Below are 18,576 nucleotides of genomic sequence, written 5' to 3' on the forward strand. Positions count from 1 at the left end.
GCCGCGGCACACTTTTTATACTTAGAGAATCCTGGGGCACACCACCAACCAAAATAGCACAAAATGACACTAAAACAGTCATATTATACATATAGTTAATAATGTAGATTCTAAATTTATTTTACTCACTCAGTGTGATACCTGGGCCTGTTTCGATAAACACAAAAGGGATATCCTGGCAGGAATGGTGGAAGGACACACACGAAGCTCTTCCTCAACAGTTCTCAGTTTCTCCCTGTTTTTAGTATATGGTGCTGATTATTATGTGGCTCATATACTGCAAAATAAAGGGGTACAATGAGAAGTACTATGGCCATGAGGCCAGAGTACAAGTGCCAGCTCTATACTCAGCATATGAGCTGGTACTTGTAGTACTCCAGCCTCATGACTATAGTATTTCTCATTTTACATTTCTCATTGTTATATGCAGTATACTGCTGGAGTACTACAAGTACCAGCTCATATGCTGAGTATTCTGCCAACAGTTCATATACTCAGGCAAAAGCTCATATAGTCAGCATTATTGGTGGGCATTACCTTGGCGGTGGGCAAATGCGAGAGTCTTTCCGCTCTCAGGATGATGCGCCGGCCTCGGTGACGAGGTTCAAAGCTTGCGCATGTGTTATTGTACACATCTCCTACATTGTAAGAAGCCGTGACTGCGCATCGCTGTGCATTGCCGGGAAACAAAACACGGGGGGCACCATAGTTTGGGGAACTTTCCCCACGGTACACCCGACCATGTGTCGCGGCACACTAGTGTGCCACGGCACACTGGTCGAAAATCACTGGTCTAGTTCATGGCTGCCATATACAGTTGTGGTTCTCCCTGATGGAGCCGATTGTCTAATAGTCAGTAAGGAATTTCTGGGCTAGTGTTTGTCAGTCTGTATTCGGTGAATGCAGTGAGGCCGTGGTGTCACCTGTATTCTGCTACACTCATTCCTAATGGAACATATTTGGATCAAACTTGTAATTTTAAGCAGTTGCCAATCCATTATATACTATAGTTATTTGACCTCTTGTACATCTTGATCACTTGTGGGTTTTTTTTTTTTTTTTTTTTTTTTTTTACTTAAAATTTTTTTCTTATCTGAACAATGGAGAATTACTCAGTCATTTCTAACGGCCCCACATTTATTCTCGTATACATTGTGTTTTTGCAGGATAGACTTGGACAAAGCAAAATCCACAGGGGAATGGAAAGCTGTGCACGATTTCTACTTAACCACCTTTGATTCATTCCTGGAGTTAAATGCTGCATTCAAGGTAATGTAAAGCGTTGTGTGTAAGCCTTCATTAGCACGGAGAATAATGGCTTAGAAAGATCATTCTGGACTCCAGTGCGATCAAAGAATTGAAGAGCACAATAAGACACATTGCTTCATACTTAAAATGTAATAACTGGAAATATAAGTCCTCATGTGTGGAGTCCTTTATTAGTCTGTGCAGCCGGAGTCGTGCGTACACCTCATATCCCACTTCCTATATCCCGCTAAGTATGCGTTAGTGTGATGTTTATGGATGTCCACGCACTCGCAATAAGTTCTTCAGGTTTGTACTTAAGTTGAATTTGCATGGAAGTCGAAATGATATATTTTATAATTGTAGCTCCCGACAAAAAAAAATTTGGTACAAGTGATCATTGCAGCCTGAGACTAAAGTAAGGCATCCAGGGAGCTTCACCAAAGGTCACAGTGGGCAGAGAGGTCAGTCTGTAACTAGGGGTGGTATGTAAGCCGGGTGTCCTTAAGTCGGGGACTGCCTGTAGTAGATAACACTCTTCATACCTTAAAAGATTTAGAGTGAAGGCCACTTTGTGGCAACACCATATGCCACCCATCCTGCCCCTAATGTTGCAAGTGAAACAGTTACTATCAATAATATACAGGTTATTTTAGAAAGTGGAGTAAATGGCGGAAGGTAGTCTTACCTGATCCCTGTGATTCTGCTCCATGGGTGTGCGTATTACACATGTTTCTTCTTTGCCAAGGATGAGACTGACAACCCTGCCCAGCTTCATCCAGGCTTCGTAGAGATGACAATTTTATGTAGTATATTCTCTCGATTTATATTTGAGAATATTTGCTCACTTTTGTAAACGGCTGCACTGCCAGATAGCTTAGCTGTGCTCTAAAATAGTACCAGGTTTTTCTATTCTTGCTCTCCAAATCATTGGACAACATGATGACCTTTGTTGGTGTGTGTGGACGGGTCATCACTAAATTTAGCTCCAGTTAGTTTCTTGTTCAGCTGGAGAGGGTTTGGCCAATTTTCCCATGATGCATTTAGACTGTCTTCCCATTTAAAGGAAACCTACCACTGTTGATGGTAGGTATTAGCTGTAAACACCGGGCACCAGCTCAGGGTGCTTACCTTAGCTAGTGTTTTAAACCGCTATATCGCGGTTTAAACACATTTTGATTTACAGCCCTGAGGTAGCTTCGGCGCTGCGCACGGCCATGCACTAACATAATAAATACATGGGCCAGCTTTTTTTATATCCAAATGTGGACCAAAAAACTGGCGCAGACACAATAATATATCTAGGCCCTTGTATTTTGCTTGCAGAGAGATGCCAACGCCTCCTTAAACACTGTTGAAGATTCCAGAATCAATACAAAGTTTCTGAACACTGTCTACGATGCCTTATTAACTACAGTAAGTAATAGACATACAGCCGCTAGATCTGTGTACTAGTTGTGCCATATGGACGTAGTGGACACATAATGCACTGTATACTTTGCTTATCTCACTGCTCTCTGTATACATTCATACATATATTCTTAGCCTTAGACAGAATGTAAAAGCCCATAACACCTGCAGTGCAAAAATGCCTCTTTGCCTTTTCTAAGCATTTGCATTACTATATAATTGTGTGTTATAACTTACTCTTGCATTCTGACAAAATCCTGAGGTAGTCCCAGGGGCTGGGCTTTGGTTTGGATGCATTTCAAAAAACAACATGTGACTTGTCTGAGCTGCAAGCTGCCTCCATCTTTGTGCTCCTGTACAGCTCCTCCCTTCCCCACTGATGTCTCAGAAGGAGCAGGAGGTGGAGCTGTACAGGAGCACAAAGGTGGGGGCCAAGCTCTGAGGAGTGAGTAACACAGACAAGTCACATGTTGTTTTTTGAAATGCATCCAAACCAAAGTCCAGCCCCTGTGACTACCCCAGGATTTTGTCAGGATGCAAGAGTAAGTTATACCACACAATTATAATGTAATGCAAATGCTTAGAAAAGGCAGAAAGGCAGATTTTCACTGCAGGTGTAATAAGTTTCTGCAACCTGTCTTTAGGGAAAATGAGGTCCCTGGTGACCGGTTCCCTTTAAGTATATCAGATTTATCTCCCAAACATAGGTATTTCATGAACAGATTATGCCTGAATGTGGCCTCATTTGTGCCCAATATTATCTACCAAGACAATGCTAGAAGGATGAAAGGATGTGGACAATACGTAATAAATAACTGGAGTTTAGAGGGAATCCCTTCATATGTGTGACCATTGATTAGAAATCTAGCTGATATTGTGCCATATGTTAATTGATCTTGTTTGTGCTATAATTTTCAGACTCAAGATATTCAGAAAACGGTATTGAAAGGGATAATTAACAGTCTGCTAAGGGAATGGAAAGGGTAAGATGTATTCATGTTTATATTTTTGTTAGTGTTGTAAAACAATACCTTTTTGTACAGAGCCCTCCTCCAGCAGCCATTTGTTACCCTATTAACCAGTAAACTAGCAGCCCCCTAGAGAATTAAAGGTCCTTTTTAGAATTCCCTTTTATAAGATCAATTTAGTCCATTTACCTATTAAAAAAAAATCACTTGCAAGTGAGCTGAGAAGAGTCACTTTTGCCTCGGATGTGTCATTTTTAGAGACTGGCTGGGAAGTGTCATTCTTTACGTTGCACTTCTGGTGGTTCTGTGCACTGGCAACGGGAGGAAAATGTCAAGACATGAAATGAGTTCAATATACCATATGTACATATGTCCTTTCATACACTGTTGGGCTATATAGGACCATGGTGTCATAGTAAAGATAGAAATTGCATCTTTCAGATTGCATCAGGCTTGTGGTTCTGTGATCTACAGAAACAGAAAAAAAAAAGACAGTTAAAGAAATAAGCAGTAATTGGATTTTTATCTGCAGCTTGGATTCACAACTACAGTATATTTTAACCGCACACATCTGTTACTGGAGTATGGAGAGGGGTTAAGGGCTGAGACCTCTTCATATAAACCGGATGTTTGCTGCATATTGCAAACACCCACCAGTGTTAATCCCTTGATTGCTGCTGCCGCCGCCATGTTGGTTTAGATCGATTCTCCATGTGACATCATTGAGGAGCGACGATGCATAGCAATAACAGCTTTGGGTCTTTATAAGAGGCCGTGTCATTAAAGCCGATCTGTTACAATATGCTGGTGGCACATTTTAACAGATCATGTGCAAAATCCACATATACTGCCATTCTGTAATCTGGTAGTATATGGTAGGATTGATCTGACAACCTAGGGTTAAAAAAAGGTAGTTTAAAAAAAATCACCCCCTTTTCCCTAGGACTAATAGAAAAATAAACAAAATCATAAACATGTTTGCGAATCATAAACAAGATGGTTAAACAAAGGAAAACAAATCCAAATAATAAAGGAGACCCTGTGAAAGCCGAGACCACAAGAAAATGGCATATGTTTTTTTCCCAAGTACACATAATTGAATATTAAAGGACATCTACCACCAGGATAAAGGATTGTAGACCAAGCACACTGACATACTGGTGTGTGCCCCCTCTGGCAGGATCTGCTCTTCTTTTAGCTTCTTATTCCCTGGTTTTTATGAAAAAGGGCTTTTAAAATTATCAAAATGAGCCTGAGGGGCTCCTGTGTCCATAGGTGTTAATGGAGCTTGGAGCCCTTCAGACTCATTTGCATAATTTTTAAAGCCTTTTTTACTTAAAACAAGAGCATAATAAGCTAAGAGAAGAACAGGTCCTGCCAGAGGGGGCACACACCAATATGTCAGTGTACTTGGCTTACAATCCTTCATCCTGGTGGTTGATGTCCTTTAAATATCATCACAATGAAGTAATAATAATAATTACAATTTGCTACGCAGAAAACAATCCTGCACACGTGGGAAAATAAAAAAAAATATTTATATTTGAAGGTAGAAAGTAAAAATAGTGGGGCCAAGTTGTTAAGGGGTTAATTGCCTGCACCTCCGTCTCTGTAGCTCACAGAACCACAAGCCTGATAAGATTTGCATGAAGAGCTTCTTATATTTTATACACTACCAAGAACATGGTTCTAGGTATAACATAGGCCAAGATAAGGGAGTCCGAAGTGACTCTTCCCTTCATCTTCTAAAAAAATGACTCGTCTCATTCAAAAACTGACTGATTCTTTGCTAATTTGCATATTTCTTTCATGGTGATTTTTATAGGTATACAGTAGAGATTTAACATGAAATAGCAAATTCTAGAATGGACATTGCATACCTTACCTGAGGGGGATAGTATTTTAGTGATGTAAAAGCTGGTGCCAAAATCCCTTTAAATATTGTTCTAATATTTTGTTTTTCAGACCAAGGACTAAGGATGACCTTAGAGCCTACTTTATCCTGACACAGGTAATGACTTTAGAAACCTTTGTCCGGCCATGTCCTAATGTTTCCCTCTTTCACCCTAGATCTCCTAATTGATGACTGTATCTTATAATTTTTATTATTATGTTGCATCTTTTAGAATCCACAATTCGGGAATACCTCCACCTATGTCATCTACGCCCACCTGCTGAGACAAATCGCCGCCTTGTCCGACGCCGACCACAATTTATTAATCCACTGGTTCAAAAAGTAAGACTGCGATATGGTAACATTAGTAGAGGGAGAAGAATGAGGACAATGACGCCATTTCTACAGGCGGTCCCCTACTTAAGGACACCCAACTTACAGGCAACCCATAGTTTCAGGCAGGCTCCTCTGACCTCTGGTGAAACTTTCTGAATGCTTTACTACAGTCCCAGATTGCAATAATCAGCTGTAAGGTGTCTGTAATGAAGCTTTATTGATAATCCTTGGTCCCATTACAGCAAAAAATGTTTAAACTCCAATTGTCACTGGGGCAAAAAATTTTTTTGTCTGGATCTACAATTATAAAATATACAGTTTCGACTTACATACAAATTCAACTTAAGAACAAACCTCCGGACCCTATCTTGTACGTAACCCGGGGTCTGCCTGTATCCGTGAAATCGGAATTTTCTACCTTTCAACTTTTTATGTGAAAGGCTGTGACATCTCTGCAGAGATTTTCATTCTTCTGTGACAGACGAGTAAAAGAGGTTCTAGATAATCACATTGTAGCTCTTATTATAATGACATGGTTATTATACTGCAAAATGAGGTTATTCTTTATGTTCTTGTCACATATCCGAAATTCACCCGTGGACATCTTTTAACTCAGATCTCAACATTTGCAAAAAATTACTATTCATTGTTAAAGGGGTTGTCCAGCATCAAATCAATGAACAGACCACAGCGCTCATTTAAAAGGACTCTGCAACCAGATTTTACCCGAGGAGTAAACTACTAGCCTCTGGTCGGGTATGAAATGTCCTTTCTAGAATTATGTGAGGGAATAATAAATAATAAAAAGTAATGTGAAAAGGAGCAGAGAAGAGTCATATTTGCCTGAGATGAGTCAAGTTTGGCGACTGCAGAGGTGGAGTCACTTCAGACACTCCTATCTTTGGTTCTATAGCTCCTAGAAACATGCTGTTTTCATATTAAAAGCAAGGATACCGCCTTTTAGATCACATGTGTGGTTCCTGGAGCTACAGAACCAGGGATGTAGACATTTAACCCCTTCCTGACGCCGTAATAGTACAGCGCGCTTCGGATCCTGATGCATGGAGAGGGCTTGGGCGACGCCATCTTGTTGACGATTGTTGCTTCCCGTGAAGCAGGGGGAGCGGCGATCAGTCGCCATGACAGTCTTCTGAAGACCAGAAGCTTTCTCGTTTTAACCCATTCATTACAATGTGCGAGTTGCAGATTTTAATGAATGAGGTGAAAAAATCCCCATATACTAGTAAGATGGTTGGATCGATCAGACAACCTAGGATTAAAGTACCCTAGGGTACTAGTTAAAAAAAAATTATAATTAAAAAACCTAAAAATTCTAATCAAGCTCCCCCCTTTCCCTAGAACTGATATAAATATGAATAAACAGTAAAAATCATAAACGCATTAGGTATCAACGTGTCCGAAAATGCCCGATCTATCAAAATGTAATAACGGTTTTTCACTGCGTTTAACCCCGTAACAGAATGTACCGCCCCAAAGTCGAAAATTGCACTTTTTTGCCATTTTGAAAAATAGAAAAAAATCTATAAAAAGTGATCAAAAGGCAGTATAGTCCTAAAAATGGTAGCATCGAAAACTTCATCAGAAGTCGCAAAAAATGACACCATTCACAGCTCCTAAACCAAAATATGAAAAAGTTATCAGATGGCAAAATAAATTAAATTGTACAGGAGGTTTTAATTTTTGTAAATGTATGAATGTAACATTATAAAACCAATACAAATTTGTTATCCTGGTGATCGTGCCGACCCAAAGAATAAAGTTTAAATGTCTTTTAGGGCGCACAGTGAAAGCCGAAAAAATCCAAGCCCACAAGAAAACTACGCAAATGCGTTTTTTCATCATTCTCACTGCATTTGGAATTTTTTTTTCCCAATTCCAAGTACACAGCATGAAATATGCAATACCATCACTATGAAGTGCAATTATGTTACACAGAAAACAAGCCATCACACGGCTCTTTACGTGTAAAAATGAAAAGTTATAGATTTTTGAAGGTGGGGAGTGAAAAATGGAAATGAAAAAACAAAAAAGGAACTGGTCGTTAAGGGGTTAAAGACCCCTTAAAGAGCTCCAGATAAAGCTCACATTCTGGTCAATTTCATCCACTGTCTATATCTGCGGTTCTGTAGCTCACAGAACCCCAAGACTGATGTGATCTGAAAGATGAGATTCTTATTTTTATTATGACACCACGGTTCTGAGTACAGGCGGTCCCCTACTTAAGGACACCCGACTTACAGACAACACATAGTTACAGACAGACCCCTCTGACCTCTGGTGAAGCTCTCTGGATGTTACTATAGTCCCAGATTGCAATGATCAGCTGTAAGGTGTCTGTAATGAAGCTTTATTAATAATCCTTGATCCCATTACAGCAAAAAATGTTTAAACTCCAATTGTCACTGGGGCCAAAAAATGTTTTGTCTGGAACTACAATTATAAAATATACAGTTTCGACTTACATACAAATTCAACTTAAGAACAAACCTCCGGACCCTATCTTGTACGTAAGCCGGGGACTGCCTGTACTATGAAATCAAAGTGACACACTCCTTTCAGCCTTTTAAAAGTGATTCATCTCAGGGAAAATATGACTCTTCTCTCCTCATTTTCACATGACTTTGGAAGTGCTATTTTTTTTTACAGGCTTTGCAGGTAAATAAATGTCAATGTTCGTACGATGTAAAGCTATACACTTTTCCAATACAAGTTATTCTGTAGGAAGGTTATTTTTTTTAACTTCCTGTCTCTGGTCATGTGATGTCACACAGGTGCACGTTTTATTATATCACACAACTCTGATTACGCTCTGTGATATAACGGCTTGTGCACCTGTGTGACGTCACATGACCAGCGACAGCTTTCTATCCACAGGAAGTAAATAATGAAGGTTTTAATAGAATGACAGCAAGCAGAGATCTAGACAACCATGGGGAATTGATGCAATAAGTATATTGGAAAATTGTATAACTTTCAATGAAACAAACACTATTTATTAGCTGTAATGGCAACACCCCTTTAAGATTTTATGAAAGGGTAAATTCCCTGCCTGAGGGGGCAAGTACCGTATATACGCGAGTATAAGCCGACCCGAGTATAAGCCGAGGCCCCTAATTTTACCACAAAAACTGGGAAAACCTATTGACTTGAGTATAAGCCGAGGGTGGGAAATGCATTGGTCACAGCCTCTCCAGTATGTAGCCAGCCAGCCCCTGCCTCAGTGTATATAGCCAGCCAGCCCCTGCCCCAGTGTATATAGCCTGCCAGCCCCTGTCCCAGTGTATAGCCTGCCAGCCCCTGTCCCAGTGTATATAGCCTGCCAGCCCCTGTCCCAGTGTATATAGCCTGCCAGGCCCTGCCCCAGTATATATAGCCTGCCAGACCCTGCCCCAGTGTATATAGCCTGCCAGACCCTGCCCCAGTGTATATAGCCTGCCAGACCCTGCCCCAGTGTATATAGCCAGCCAGCCCCTGCCCCAGTGTATATAGCCAGCCAGCCCCTGCCCCAGTGTATATAGCCTGCCAGCCCCTGCCCCAGTGTATATAGCCTGCCAGACCCTGCCCCAGTGTATATAGCCTGCCAGCCCCTGCCCCAGTGTATATAGCCTGCCAGCCCCTGCCCCAGTGTATATAGCCTGCCGCCACTGCCCCAGTGTATATAGCCTGCCAGACCCTGCCCCAGTGTATATAGCCTGCCAGCCCCTGCCCCAGTGTATATAGCCTGCCAGCCCCTGCCCCAGTGTATATAGCCTGCCAGCCCCTGCCCCAGTGTATATAGCCTGCCAGCCCCTGTCCCAGTGTATATAGCCTGCCAGCCCCTGCCCCAGTGTATATAGCCTGCCAGCCCCTGCCCCAGTGTATATAGCCCCCCCCCTTCCCCGTCGTGCAGCACAACAATACCGGATGGATGGCACAGAAGATCTACGGGTGCCACCAGAAAGGCGAGTTTTGATTTATTTATTTTTTTGACTCGAGTATAAGCCGAGTTTGGGTTTTTCAGCACATTTTTTGTGCTGAAAAACTAGGCTTATACTCAAGTATATAAGGTAGTTAAATGGGGTAAAATCTGGTGATGGAGCACATGGGGCACCTGAGGAATGAATGTGTGGTCCCCAGTCATCTGAAATTATCAGGACAAGAACAGACACTCCTGAACATTAAATGGGGGACAGGATGATTATGGCCATTCACTAGGAATCTTTTCATTATTATCTATGTCATGTTTTTGATCAGGATGTCACAGAAGCGATTTAAACAACTGGTGGAGCGACTCCTCCAATTCATCTCCTTGCGCCTCTTTCCTGCAAAGCCTGAAGAGTTTCCACCTCTTACAAAGTGTACATGGTGGATTCCATCTGCCACCAAGGTGCTAGCATTACTAAGTAAGTCTACACACCAAGGTGTCACGTCTTGTAATTAAAAAGTAAGTCATGAAAAGCAGTGTTATAGAGCAGGAGGAGCTGAGCAAATAATAAATAGTGTCTTATCTGCAGGCAGCATGTTATAGAGCAGGAGGAGCTGAGCAAATACTAAATGGCTTCCTTACTGCACACAGCATGTTATAGAGAAGGATGAGCTCAGTGTGTTCTACATAGTGTCTTATCTGCAGGCAGCATGTTATAGAGCAGGAGGGGCTGAGCAAATACTAAATGGCTTCCTTTCTGCACACAGCATGTTATAGAGCAGGATGAGCTGAGTGTGTTCTAAATAGTGTCTTATCTGCAGGCAGCATGTTATAGAGCAGGGGGCACTGAGCACAATATAAATAGTGTCCTTTCTGCAGGCAGCATGTTATAGAGCAGGAGGAGCTGAGTGTGTTCTAAATAGTGTTCTATCTGCAGGCAGCATGTTATAGAGCAGGGGGCACTGAGCACAATATAAATAGTGTCCTTTCTGCAGGCAGCATGTTGTAGAGTAAGAGGAGCTGAGCAAATACTAAATGGTGTCCTATCTGCAGACAGCATGTTATAGAGCAGGATGAGCTGAGTGTGTTCTAAATGGTGTCTTATCTGCAGGCAGCATGTTATAGAGCAGAAGGGGCTGAGCACAATATAAATGGTGTCCTTTCTGCAGGCAGCATGTTATAGAGCAGGAGGTGCTGGGCAAATACAAGCAGAATTTTAAAGAACTGGAGGAGTTATATTTTCTAATAGTCCTAATAGATTACTAAACCTCTATGTATGACTGTACAGAGCTGGCAGTCAATCACTGTTAGAACTATCCACATAACTAGATGAATACATCTAAGTTTATAAAAGCAGGGATTTTAGTGACCAGGCTATGCTGAATGTTTTCTCAAACTATATTGTAGTCTGCTTTGCTTGCTCTATAATATTGTACACCTTTTTGAATAGATTGCCTCCACCCTCCCTATTCCATTTTACCCCAAATATTTATTTAATGTGTAAATGACCTCAAATAACGGCATCTGATATGTTTCCTGTAGGGTCATCTGGGCAGAGATATAGACGACCCTTTCATGCACCCTATGATTCTTCTATTATATTCTAGTCTTAGTATTTATATCCCTTTATATTATCTTATATGTACAGTATTTTTCGGACTATAAGGCGCACCAATAATAAATGCCTGCTAAAACGTCTAGGTCCATATATAAAGCGCACCGGATTATAAGATGCACCTGATTATAAGGATGAATGACCAGCAGGTGGCAGACCTGTGCACAGTTGTCTGTAGCTGTTGTCTGTAAGTACGGTTCATATATAAGGACTATAAGGCGCACCTTTGATTTCTCAGAAAATCAAAGGATTTTTTGTGCGCCTTATAGTCCGAAAAATACGGTAATATGTAAGTGCTGTGATAAAATGGAACTAGAAAATATTACATAGTGAGGCTTTTTGGATTTGTTCAGCGCCAAGGATTGTGAGTTAGTAAAGTGAAGCCTTTTAGGTACAAATCTATTTATATGTAATATTTTATTGTTTTCCTCCTCTCACTTCTCTATTGTTTTATCATCTCCCCTGCAGATGCAGCCAATACGCTTTGTGCCCCACCGCTAATCCCTTACACCGATTTCTATAATTCCACGTTGGATCATATTGATCTCATGGAAGATTATCAAACCTGGCAATTCTACGGGAACACTCACAGGTCAGAATCCGCAGGAATAGTTTCTTGCTCTTTTTTTCTCTTTGTTCCTAGAAAATTTGATTTCATTTTTTTCCCCTTTTACAAAACTGGTTTTATTCCTAGGATTTTGGAGCTTCATAAATTGCTTTGATCCAAGGTGCATATTAAAAAGTGGTTTTCTAGCAGATTGATATTGAGCTATAGGTCATGTCATCGGGACCCCCAACAAACTGACTGCATTCTGCTGCCACAACAGCTCCATTCTCTGTGTAGTGGCTGGCCCCAGGAATTGCAGAGCAGGTCCCATAGAAGTGTATGGGAGCCGGGTAACAAAACTTGTTCTCTGTGTAGTAGCCAGAGCCGTTCTTCTTACATGATTCCAGCAGCGACTGATCTTACAGTCTATGAGGATGAGGGGGTGACACAAGAGCTTACAGTCTGAGGATGAGAGGGGGACACAAGAGCTTACAGTCTATGAGGATGAGGGGGTGACACAAGAGCTTACAGTCTATGGGGAGGAGGGGGTGACACAAGAGCTTACAGTCTATGAGGAGGAGGGGGTGACACAAGAGCTTACAGTCTATGAGGAGGAGGGGGTGACACAAGAGCTTACAGTCTATGAGGATGAGGGGGTGACACAAGAGCTTACAGTCTATGAGGATGAGGGGGTGATACAAGAGCTTACAGTCTATGAGGAGGAGGGGGTGACACAAGAGCTTACAGTCTATGTGGATGAGGGGGTGACACAAGAGCTTACAGTCTATGAGGAGGAGGGGGTGACACAAGAGCTTACAGTCTATGAGGATGAGGGGGTGACACAAGAGCTTACAGTCTATGAGGAGGAGGGGGTGACACAAGAGCTTACAGTCTATGAGGAGGAGGGGGTGACACAAGAGCTTACAGTCTATGAGGATGAGGGGGTGACACAAGAGCTTACAGTCTATGAGGATGAGGGGGTGACACAAGAGCTTACAGTCTATGAGGATGAGGGGGTGACACAAGAGCTTACAGTCTATGAGGATGAGGGGGTGACACAAGAGCTTACAGTCTATGAGGATGAGGGGGTGACACAAGAGCTTACAGTCTATGAGGATTAGGAGGTGACACAAGAGCTTACAGTCTATGAGGATGAGGAGGTGACACAAGAGCTTACAGTCTATGAGGATATATAAATAAAGAGTATTACTACTATTTTAAGCATTATTATATACCGGTATTCAGGAAAACCATCAAGAGAGGAACATGTATTACACTAGATTCTTCACGTGATACAGATTGTTCCTTAATTTATCATTTGCTTTGCCACAAATGATTTTTCTTGTGCATAGACAGTAGATGGCAGCATTTCCCACATAGAGAAATTCTTGTGTATCTGCACTATTCATTAAGATTGACTATAAAGAGGGGTTTTTGTTTGTTTTTTAATCATAGACTTGGTAAATATCAGAATTACATTTATTATAGACATATATATTTTTTGAATATGTTAAAATTCCAAAAGAATCTCTTCAACCATTTCTCAACTGTACTAACATTACTGACCACTGGGTGGCAGACTCCACTGATGTCTGTATGAGCCCTTGTATAATGTGTTACCAGACAAGTTTATCATAACTTTTTTCATTGTTAGTCAATGTGTAAAAGGTTTTAGCTAAAAATCTCAGAGAAGGTCATGTCTGCACTACATACATTGATTCTCCAAGAAATTCTGGAACAACTAAACAACTAAAACCTAGCAAAGGTGTCCATAGACTTCCATGGCCAGCAATGGGACCTGCATCCTTGGTCTGGCATGTGTTCGCATACAAACCACTTAAGGAAAACTTGGCAAATTTTAGGGAAAGCGATGGGATCTACTTGAATTGGAACACAGATAATTAACCCATGAAATAGGGACTTCACTAGTCATGATACATTTTTGTATAGGGTTAACTATTACAAACGCAAACCCCTCTATTGTATCCTGCACTGTGGTGGGGCTGTTTTTAATTTTCCAGCAGAGAAAAATATGCACTAGCCCTTTAAATGCTTCATAAGGAGCAGATGCATTATTATTTTGTGATTGGTCCACACACCCGGGTAAGTCAATCACATTAAACAATTATGACTACTTCTTGTGAAGAATGAATAACTACTACTACTACAGTATTTTTCGGACTATAAGGCGCACCGCATTATAAGGCGCACCATCAATAAATGCCTGCTAAAACGTCTAGGTTCATATATAAGGCGCACTGGATTATAAGGCGCACCTGAATATAAGGATGAATGACCAGCAGGTGGCAGACCTGTGCACAGTACAAGGCAGCTATTGTCTGTAAGTACGGTTCATATATAAGGCGCACCGGATTATAAGGCGCACCTGATTATAAGAATGTATGACCAGCAGGTGGCAGACCTGTGCACAGTTTAAGGCAGCTGTTGTCTGTAAGTACGGTTCATATATAAGGCGCACTGGACTATAAGGCGCACCTTTGATTTCTGAGAAAATCGATTATTATAGTCCGAAAAATACAGTACTTAGGATTGCATAGAAAATCATATTGTACAAGCTCAGTACGATTTAATGATGCTGCAAAAATAAGTTTGGTTTCCAGATGCCTCATATATTTGTTTGTCTCATGTTTCTATTTTACTCCTCTATTATGTCATGTGACTGGCATTATTGTCTCCGGCTGTTCCACTCATCACCGTAAAGACATTGGATGAGGCAGGAGAGCGGCCAAAATCGCAAACTCCCAGATATGTTCATTCCTTTTACGGAGAACAACAGTGTGATTTACACTTGATATTACCGTATTTTCTCAACATGTGTCAATCAAAAAGTACCATAAATACTCTAGTATATGCCTAGTTTTTCAGCACAAAAAAATTTAAGTAAAAAAATATATGTTTTACCAGGTTTTTGTGGTAAAATTAGGGGCCTTTGCTTATACTCAAGTATAAGCAGGGATCGGCTTATACTCAAGTATATACGGTAACTTGCTTTATACCACATATCCAAAGTGTTTTATGACTTGTATGTCAAATGGGCAGGGCACAGGGATAGTGGGTATGGTCCAGCATGTGATACCATAAGACAAAAATGTGTGAAACTTCAAAGCCCTGTAATAATGAGAGTGATATTCATCTCTCATATATGAAGCCCCAGGGTTTGATATTTGAATTTTATAACTTTTAGACAATGGGGGAGATTTATTAATCTACAGAATTCTGTCGTAGTTTGCACTTTATAAAATGTGGTGCAGACAGTTCTTTTTTTTAAGGGTTTTAGACAGTTTTTTGGCTTTCCTATGACGAGTTTGACAAAGTGTTGTGGCCTTGTGCAAAAGGGGCGTGGCCTTGCGCCAAAAAGGTCCGTGCGCCAGAAATACTGCTGAACCGGCAGAATTTTGCTGTAACTTTCTTGCGTAAAGTAATCCAACTAATAGGGGGTGCAGAGTAGGACTAGAGAGTTTTATACTAGGACAGATTTATCACCCAGCACCATAAGACTGTCCAGTCTAACTCTGCACTGTCTAACCTTACCACACTTTTTATAAATCTGCCCCAATGTTTGCACCCCCTGTGGGAATTGAAATGTCTTCACGACACGGTTCCAATCGACATAGTAAAAGCATTCACATGTATTTTCTTTCTCTTTTTATTTGTAGATTTTCTTTCTGCCAGTATCCATTCGTCATATCCATTCCGGCAAAAAAAGTCATCATTCAGAGGGACTCGGAGCAGCAGATGATCAGCATTGCACGGGTACTTGCATTACACAGCTAAGGATGCATGTGTTTTCGATAGTAGAGGGGACTACACTGATGCCAGACATCTCTCTTAACACCTCTATAGACAGATTGCTGGAGATCCACATACACATAAGATATTGTTTGGACTGGGTTCAATTTCTGTTCGTATACAAGGGAATAAAATTTAAAGGGAACCTGTCATCAGAAATTGGCAGAATAAACCACCACCAATATGTTGTCAAGCAGCTTCTAGATGATTTTTCTCTCATGCCTCGGTGTAATGGCATCATCCAGAAAATCTTCTTTGAAGTGAGATGAAACTTAGGAGGTGGATAGTTTAACACTGAAGTCAAGCTCTCCTTGTCTCTGAACACCTCCTTATCAACCAGACATCAGGAGATCTGATCTCTCTGTATGCAGGACCATCAATTACAGTACAGTAGGCGTTATAAGGCAGGGAAAGCTTGACTTTAGTGTTAAACTTCATAAAACCAATTTACACCCGACTTTAAAGTTGATTTTCTGGTTGATGCACCAGGCCATGATAGAAACATCATCTAGAAGCTGGTTTATTAAGGCAATTTCTGATGATAGGTTCCCTTTTAAACCTTTGTATTTGTTAGAAAAACATTAACATGACACAGTAAACATGTATTAGAGCCAACATTGATATGTGAAATGTAATTCTATACTAAGGAATATTAGCCTTCAAGTTGGTCATGTGCAGACAAGTCTTCTCCCAGGCGTCTCACTGGTTCTGATGGATCTGTAACTTCTGGTATTGGTGACCACAATGTAATGGATGTAAATGGTGGATCAGGAGTAGTTCTATGTAGCACCAAGGACACTCATCACTCAGGGTATTGCCAAGATATACTGGGTGAAAGGCTCTGTGGAGGAGAGAAACGGGTTGTTAGACTCGTTACACAGTAGATTATAATGTTTATGGTCATTTTCTGACTATCCCTCATTGCTAGATTCTGGGTGAAAGGAGGTGATCAGGTTGTTGGATAATAATAGGGTCCAATCCTTTTGTTGTTGGTGTCTGGAAGCTACTCCCCTCTCCCCATGTAAAAAACATTCATGCTCGGCTGAGCTGATTGTCTGTATATACAGGCAGTCCCCGGGTTACTTAAAAGATAGGGTCCGGAGGTTTGTTCTTAAGTTGAATTTGTATATAAGTTGAAACTGTATATTTTATAATTGTAAATCCAGACAAAAAAAATCTTGGCCCCAGTGACAATTGGAGTTTAAACATTTTTTTGCTGTAATGGGACCAAGGATTATCAATAAAGCTTCATTACAGACACCTTACAGCTGATCATTGCAGTCTGGGACTATAGTAATAGCATTCAGAGAGCTTCACCAGAGGTCAGAGGGGTCTGTCTGTAACTATGGGTCGTCTGTAAGTCCGGTGTCCTTAAGTAGGGGATCGCCTGTATAGGGGTACTCAGGAGGGATAGCTGCGTTGGGTGGACAGATCTCAAATGTGTGCTCAGCCTTACTACATCAGAGGTTCACTATGAGGAGTAATGAATCCGGAGGAGCACTGACCTCTTTGGCAATCGGTGCACAACATTGTGAAATCTGGAAACTGTGTTAAATGGATGTAAACTGTTTCTTTTTTTATACCAAGACTTAGTTAATCTCTGACCTGGTTATCCTCTGCACTTGTCTCTGGTGATTTTCTACTGTGATTTTCAAAAATATTTTTCTATAAACATTTATTACATTTTTAAAAATTAGTTCAACTCCTTCAAAATAGACCTGTTTGGACTAGGAAAGGCAGTATTATAGGCCCCTTCCATGCGGCAGAGTGGATCAGTGAAAAACACATTGCACTTACATGTAGCTCAGAGTGTAAGGCATCTTTGATGCGTCCTCGTAGACTCGTAGAGAACATGCTGCAGGTTTTAAGCACATGAAAAAAGTTGCATGCCGGACAAAACCTCTTTGATTGCAATGATTCAGAGTTCAATGCAAGACCCACATTTCAGAAACATGCGCAGAACGCGAACATGAAAAACGCTCTTGTGAAAGGGGCCTTATAGAGCAGGAGGAGCTGAGCAGATTGTCCATTGTACATAGTATCCTGTCTGCAGGCAGCACGTTTTGGTACACTATGTACAATCTGCTGCCTGCAGACAGGACACTATGTACAATCTGTTTAGCTCCTCCTGCTCTGTAAGATGCTGCCTGCAGATAGGATACTATGTACAATCTGCTCAGCTCATCCTGCTCTATAACATGCTGCCTGCAGAAAGGACACTATGTACAATATGCTCAGCTTATCCTGCTCTTTTACATGCTACCGGCAGATAGGACACTATGTACAATATTCTCAGCTCATCCTGCTCTATAACATGCTGCCTTCAGATAGGACACTATGTACAATCTGCTCAGCTCATCCTGCTCTTTTACATGCTACCGGCAGATAGGACACTATGTACAATCTGCTCAGCTCATCCTGCTCTTTTACATGCTACCGGCAGATAGGACACTATGTACAATATGCTCATCTCATCCTGCTCTATAGCATGCTGCCTGCAGATAGGACACTATGTACAATCTGCTCAGCTCATCCTGCTCTTTTACATGCTACCGGCAGATAGGACACTATGTACAATCTGCTCAGCTCATCCTGCTCTATAACATGCTGCCTGCAGATAGGACACTATGTACAATCTGCTCAGCTCTTCCAGCTCTATAAGATGCTGCCTGCAGATAGGACACTATGTACAATATGCTCAGCTCATCCTGCTCTATAACATGCTGCCTGCAGAAAGGACACTATGTACAATATGCTCAGCTTATCCTGCTCTTTTACATGCTACCGGCAGATAGGACACTATGTACAATATTCTCAGCTTATCCT

General features: G+C 41.2%; 1 protein-coding gene and 1 long non-coding RNA gene across 3 annotated transcripts in view; one reads left to right on the plus strand and one right to left on the minus strand.

The window, feature by feature from the left end:
• Positions 1-18,576, plus strand: part of HECTD2 (HECT domain E3 ubiquitin protein ligase 2) — an 88,399-nt gene that overhangs the window by 42,516 nt on the left and 27,307 nt on the right. For both annotated transcript variants that reach the window (XR_011850644.1, XM_072129920.1), the window contains exons 4-11: positions 1,167-1,269; positions 2,572-2,661; positions 3,574-3,638; positions 5,589-5,634; positions 5,750-5,859; positions 10,108-10,256; positions 11,862-11,985; positions 15,618-15,714. Coding sequence is in view for 1 of the 2 variants with exons in the window: in XM_072129920.1 (XP_071986021.1) it covers positions 1,167-1,269; positions 2,572-2,661; positions 3,574-3,638; positions 5,589-5,634; positions 5,750-5,859; positions 10,108-10,256; positions 11,862-11,985; positions 15,618-15,714 (784 nt within the window). In the remaining variant the exon portion in view is untranslated. The remainder of the gene's footprint in view (positions 1-1,166; positions 1,270-2,571; positions 2,662-3,573; positions 3,639-5,588; positions 5,635-5,749; positions 5,860-10,107; positions 10,257-11,861; positions 11,986-15,617; positions 15,715-18,576) is intronic.
• The window catches only part of LOC140105823 (uncharacterized), a 168,059-nt gene continuing 164,373 nt past the window's right edge, over positions 14,891-18,576 (minus strand). The window contains exon 3 of the long non-coding RNA XR_011850645.1: positions 14,891-16,591. This is a non-coding gene — a long non-coding RNA (uncharacterized lncRNA). The remainder of the gene's footprint in view (positions 16,592-18,576) is intronic.

Source organism: Engystomops pustulosus, chromosome 11, assembly GCF_040894005.1.
Source record: "Engystomops pustulosus chromosome 11, aEngPut4.maternal, whole genome shotgun sequence".
Classification (NCBI taxonomy): Eukaryota; Metazoa; Chordata; class Amphibia; order Anura; family Leptodactylidae; genus Engystomops; species Engystomops pustulosus.